This window comes from Salvelinus fontinalis, unplaced genomic scaffold (assembly GCF_029448725.1).
Source record: "Salvelinus fontinalis isolate EN_2023a unplaced genomic scaffold, ASM2944872v1 scaffold_0703, whole genome shotgun sequence".
Classification (NCBI taxonomy): Eukaryota; Metazoa; Chordata; class Actinopteri; order Salmoniformes; family Salmonidae; genus Salvelinus; species Salvelinus fontinalis.
The window spans coordinates 36,415-42,954 of NW_026600912.1; the positions used below are offsets into that span (position 1 = coordinate 36,415).

At 46.5% G+C, this 6,540-nt stretch overlaps 1 protein-coding gene across 1 annotated transcript; it reads left to right on the plus strand.

Annotated features, from left to right (window-relative positions):
* The first annotated feature begins 281 nt into the window (after window positions 1–281).
* Window positions 282–6,057, plus strand: LOC129847100 (uncharacterized). Its single transcript, XM_055914901.1, has 3 exons — window positions 282–4,508; window positions 4,647–4,722; window positions 4,843–6,057. The coding sequence occupies exons 1-3, from the start codon at window positions 1,065–1,067 to the stop codon at window positions 4,947–4,949; spliced, it is 3,627 nt and encodes a 1,208-aa protein (XP_055770876.1). The 5' UTR covers window positions 282–1,064; the 3' UTR covers window positions 4,950–6,057.
* The last annotated feature ends 483 nt before the right edge of the window (window positions 6,058–6,540 follow it).

Genomic DNA, 6,540 nt, shown 5'->3' on the forward strand with positions numbered 1-6,540 from the left:
AGACTTGTTGTAGCAGCAGTTCTCTGTCCAGTGAGGAACGAGCACACTCTTCCTCCAGTCAGATCTCTACTAAGAACCTCCTGGCTACTAGGCCACGTTCTACCAGGCCCCAATCTGCCAAACCGCCACCTGTTAAACCATCACCTGCTAAACCACCATCTGATAAACCGTCATCTGCTAAACCACCATCTGATAAACCACAATCTGCTAAACCACAATCTGCTAAATTACAGTCTGCTAAACCACAATCTGCTAAACCACCCCCTGCTAAATTACAGTCGGCTAAACTACAATCTGCTAAACTACCACCGGCTAAACTACAATCTGCTAAACCACCACCTGCTAAATTACAATCTGCTAAACCACCACCTGCTAAATTACAATCTGCTAAACCACCACCTGCTAAATTACAATCTGCTAAACCACCACCTGCTAAACTACAATCTGCTAAACCACCACCTGCTAAACTACAATCTGCTAAACCACCTACTGCCACTGACTACTCTGGAACCTTATCTGCTGTGGTAGGTCGTGGGCATGTCATCCCTGTCAAACTGACCTTGGCCCCTTTCTCCTCCTTACTCTCCAGCGAAGAGACCAACACCAACCTCCCCTCCAGCAGCCGCCCCTCCTCGTGCTCTATCAAGCTTTTAGACAGTAGGAGTGACATTCCTTGCTCCCTGGCTGTGAGCTCTATTTCAACTGTTCTTGGACATGACTCTAGCAGCAGCCCTGTGCGGGAGAATCAATTTGCTACTGAGGTCTCGTCGATCTGCCTCAGCCAAGATAGAAATGGCCAAGGAGGGAGTGTGACACCTCCAGCCCCTTTGGATGTTTCCCTCCCCTCCATTATTGAGCGGGCTGGTGGACTTGTATGTTCCGTCATCTCCAAGTCTTTAGCAATTGTGGAGGCGCGGTCAAGTGTGAATGGTGAGGAGGACTCTCCATCTCCCACCACAGTCTCCCATTCTCCTACAAGGGTGTTTGTCAGCCACTTAAGGAGTAGCCCACTAGGTGAGGACCTTGTAGATTCAACACTTGCGGATGTTATCTCTGTCCTGAAAATGGAGGGAATTCTTTCCTCCTCTCCGACTTTGGAGGAGGAGCTGCTTGATCTCTCCTCCAGTTGTTCTTCGTCATCCAGCGAAACACTGCAATGTGTGTCTGTTGGCCCTCTTGGCAGTGGGTCGGAGACGTCCTTGAAACTTCTTGGGGGTCGTACTCTGAGTATCGCCACCCCAACGGCCCATGTTATCACAGAGGACTTAGAAGTCTACAGTGATGAGATCATTGACGAAATCCTTATTATAATGAGGACCAAAAAAGATGATGACAGTGGAAGTGACGTCTCTGGTGCATCAACACCATGCAGCACACCAGCACCACAGAGCCGGTCCTCTTCTGCACTGAGGGGAGTGCTTCCCCATGACAGGAGGATACTCAGCACAACACTGCTTGGAATCCAGAACACACGAGACAGTGAGAACCTCTCAGGAGAGTGCTCCATCTCACCACAGGACAATGCCAGAGTCCTGGAGATGATAAAGTTGCTGCAGAGGTGCCTTGATGGGACACCCTCAGAGTCCTCCATCCATATCACAGATGTGGCTTCACCCTTGGGCTTTCCTCTCCCTGTATCTCTCCATGCTGTTCAGTCGTGTGTATTTGCCACTGACAAAGACCTAAAGGCAGAAAGAGTGAAGGGAGTCTTTGAAAGCCTGAGATCCCAGTTTATGAGCTACTCCATCAAGCCTGTGAGTAACATCATTACCAGGGCAACAACAAAGATGGCTGCCTCCAATCAGGTTAGTTTAGAGACACCCCAGGCAGCATCAGCAAAATCAGATGCTGTGGCTCAGAACCTTATTAGTTCGGTTTTATTTCAAGTTGCCAATGTGTCCTGCTCTGATGACATAGAGGGTCTGGGTGATCATCTCAGATGCCCCTCAACTTTGACCAGAGTTCTGACACCTTTGACCTCTGAGAAAGCTACACTGACACCTGCTGTTCTGAAGATCAGAAGGGAGATGTGTAAGGAAGTGGCCACCGAACTCCAGAGTTTCTTGATCAAGGAATCCCTTACTGGCACCCAGACACCATCCAATGGACATGCTTGCACTTCTGGTTCTGCCCCAAGGGAAGCTGTGCGGGACATCCTGAGGAAAACCAAAGAGGAGGCTTCCAACAAAAGCCTGAATAATATTTTCTCTGTTAATTTGGATGAGCGGCTCACAGACTCCATTGCAGATGCCTTATATCCAAAGCTGCATGACACATTGGAGTCCAAGAGAGAGCTGCAGGCTTCTTATTACAGCTCCCAGATCAGCTGCAGCCTCAGCCCCTTTGAAGTTGAGAGCAGCCTAGCGCTCCAGGAGTTCACTGACCCACTATCTGAGTCAGTATTGTGTCTCCTGGATAGGACATTTGGAGATAAAGCTCAGAACTTAAAGACAGGCGGGGGTGTTTTACAATATGTTACAGACCCAACCTATAAGAAGCTTTTGATTGGACCCCACACCAACGACGTCAATGTGGTTGTGCACACGATTGCAGTAGAAGAGTTGCCTGTTGAGGGTTGTATTGCGCAAAGTGAGGCCATTCATGGCCTTCACAAGAAGCAAGAGTTACCTTCCAGTGGCAGAGGGTATGAGACCCCGAGCCCTACTAATTGCCTGCTGGAGGGTGTAGTGGGCAAACTGGTACGGAAGATGCTATTTCAGGGCCTTGACATCCCTGAGGTACCCATGAACGACAGCCGCTCTGAGAGCTTTAAGCTACAGTATGAACTGGTTGCGAAGCTTTGTCCTCTGATGGTAAGGACACTCATGGCTACAACCATAGCCAATCAACCACCTACTATTCAAGAAGCAGTGATGTCTTCCGAGAACATCCATGTGAAAGAGCTGTGTGAGGCAGGTATCAAACCTCTCAAAGAGAACCATGTACCCGATGACTCTGAGACAAACATCATGGTCAGAAGGGCTTTGAGTGAAATTGAATCCTGTATGATTGAGACCTCCGACGAGGACTCTCCCAGTCTACATTCCACACCAGAGGTGGTTGTAGACCTGATCACCAAGCTGCTTCATGGGTATGAGCTTGACTCAGAGGACTTTGCATCACCTGTGTCATCCCCAACCACCACTCTCTCTGATGTGGCAATGGACATGGTGGTTTCTGTCCTTCGGGACATGTCCGATTCCCCAGACGTTACCTCAGCATTGGAAATGACCAAGGATCTCAAGACGCCGTACTCCCGCCCCTCAAGTGCAAGGATTGTAAGTGCCCTCTGCAGAGAGCTGGAGGAGCACATGGGCTCTCCTGATGCTCTGAGGCGAGCTTTGAGCCGCGGCAGCGGGGAGATGACAACAGCCATTGCAAGTGCAGTCACCAGGGAAGTCAACCGTCTTGGTTCAATCGTACCCAAAGTCTCTGTCCGGCCGCTCTCCTCAGACATCTGCTTGAGGACAGAGCAGGACAAGGTCATGGTTAAGAGCCGATGTGGCTCGGCTGAGGTGAAGGCAGCCCAACCGGTGTATATTATTGTTCACGTAGAGGCGGTGATGGATATCATTGTCCGGCTGCGGTCTCTGATTGTTCCTCGGACTCAGGATAAACTGGCCAGCTGGACCCTAGTTGAGGATGTGACCAACAAACTGTCCAGTGCTCTGTGGGTGAGGGTGACTAACAGGTGGAGGGAAGCAAATGTCTGCCTGAAGGCAACAGACATCTTTCAGCTGGTGCTGTCTGTGCATAGAAAGTTGATGCAACGCTATGGCACAGAGGAAGCCCTACAGAAGATACTGTGCCACAAGGCACCCAAGCTGCACAAGGACATTGTCTGTCTTGTCACGAACGCAATTATGGATGCACCATCCAAACGTCAAGGCACCAAAAATCTGGAATCTACACTCAACTTGAAAGAATTGACAGCCTTGTTTAATGAAATGACAACCCGTCAATCTTTGAATAAGAAAGCTGAGCAGAGCAGCATCAAGACTGAGATTGAACAGCCGGAGTGGTCCACTGTGGAACAAGTGACATCCGGTTCCAGCAGCTTCACTAGGGAGCTTATATTAGAAGAAGTCCTGATGAAGCTTGTCAAGAAGATATGCCATATGCCAAAAAGGATCAACAAACATCAGCGCATCCAGATCAGTGATCTGGTGACTGAGCTGATCCGATTGTTCGATGATGAGGTGGCCAAATATCTGATTGAGGAAATGGGAAGCCAGCAAAAAAGTTTCAATTCTAAGATGACATCGAAGCTGGCAGATGCCATCTACACTGACCTTGGGAAGGTCAAGCGTTTGAAACGCTCCTTGAAAATTGACGATTTATTTGAGGATCAGGAGATGCTTTCCATTGTCTCTGTCATTGTTTCCCACAAGCTACTGGGCATCTTGAAACCCTCAGTGCCCAGCGAGACCTCAGACCTTGAAGACTCATGCAGTGATGATGTGGAGGATGCGGAATCTGAGGGGGTGCATTATGCCACCGGCAGAAAGGTAAGACAAGCTCAGATTACTCTTGAATTGGTTGTGCTTTTTGATATCGGCACCAGTAAATATAGTTGTATAATTATAGGAATATGTAAAGGAAGTGAAATTGATGTTTAATTGTGCATCTTTGAATTCTGATCACAGTCCAAGATGAGCATTGTCCTTAAAGACACTACGGACCAGCCAGAGATGTACATTGCTGTGGATTCTCCACCTATGTGTGAGTATTAATGGGGGGAAATGTTCTTATGGGACAATTATATATAAAGAAGTAATAAATTGTTCTTTTATCAGACAATTGTCCATCTGAAATTGTTACATATTTTCATCTTCTTGCCAGTTAAATTATCCAAGATGAGGAAAGGCATCCGGGACTTCTTCTGGGGAGTCCAGAAGGCCTGGAAACGCTTGGTCACCTGCAAGTCCTCTGGCTCCTCTGATGGGTAGCTTGGATGACGTGCAGCCCATGTCAGTTGCTTTTGCCAGGCTACATCTGAGGAGGACACCACAACTGGCCTCAATACAACATTTTTATTTTTCATTTTTGTTGTTCATTTTGAGTCCCCTAATGCTGCTATATTTGAACCAGGCTGTCAGTGGACTAGCTTACCATTAGTTTATAACTATGTATTTTATTTTTCAATCACTTACATACTTTTTAATGGTTGTTTTAATAAAGCATTTGTATTGCAGATTTTGATTAATATTGTATCTTTTATCATTTTTAATTTAGGTATTCATTTGATGACATGGGACTAAAGCGTAGTTTATACCCTACATACGTACACAAGAAATAACTACAAGCAGCTACACAAAAAACACTACACAAGAACGTAGGATCAGCATTTTGTGAAGCGTTCTTGTGTTGCACATGAAGGGTATGAACTAGGCTTAGTAATTTTATGACTTCTATAAGGGTATATAATGGTATCCATAGTGCAGTATTAAGATATTCATTATGGAGCTTTATATTATAGTAGAAATAATGTAAATGAATAAAAGTGAATTGATGTATGTCAACTTGATGGTGATATTTGCTTGCTCAACAAAAGCTATATTGGTGTTAGACGGTCTGAAGTTGCCTGACATTCAGGTATTTATTTAATTGGCACGGCCCTGAAAGAGGTAGAAAAGGCCTCAAGATGGAGACAAATATCTTCTATCAGAAAATCGAATCAATGTATTTATCACATGTGCTGAGTAGAACAGGTGAAATGCGTACTTACATCTTCCTCTAACTCTGCCTTGGCAGAGAAGGGCTTGATGAATCATATACAGTATATTGAATTCAGAGTTTCTAGTGTGAAATACAACAGTGCTGTCTGACAAATTAATTAGCAGTATTAAAGCAGTGTAATATACACTGAGTGTACAAAACATGAGTGCTCTTCCCATGACATAGATGGACCAGGTGAATCCAGGTGAAAGCTATGATCCCTTATTGATGTCACAGTGTAGAGGAAGAGACAGGTTAGTGAAGTATTTTTAAGCCTTGAGACTATTGAGACATGGATTGTGTATGTGTGCCATTCAGAGGGTGAATGGGCAAGACAAAGTATTGAAGTGCCTTTGAACGGGGTATGGTAGTAGGTGTCAGGCACACCGATTTGAGTTTGTCAAGAACTGCAACGCTGCTGGGTTTTTGACGCTCAACAATGTCCCGTGTGTATCAAGAATGGTCCACCAACCAAAGGACATCCAGCCAACTTGACACAACTGTGGGAAGCATTGGAGTCAACATGGACCAGCATCCCAGTGGAATGCTTTTATTTGTATTTTATTTTTATCCCATTTTCTCCCCAATTTTTCGTGGTATCCAATCGCTAGTAATTACTACCTTGTCTCATCGCTACAACTTCCGTACGGGCTCGGGAGAGACGAAGGTCGAAAGCCATGCGTCCTCCGAAGCACAACCCAACCAGCCGTACTGCTTCTTTAACACAGTGCGCCTCCAACCCGGAAGCCAGCCGCACCAATGTGTCGGAGGAAACACCGTGTACCTGGCCCCCTTGGGTGGCGCGCACTGCGCCCGGCCCGC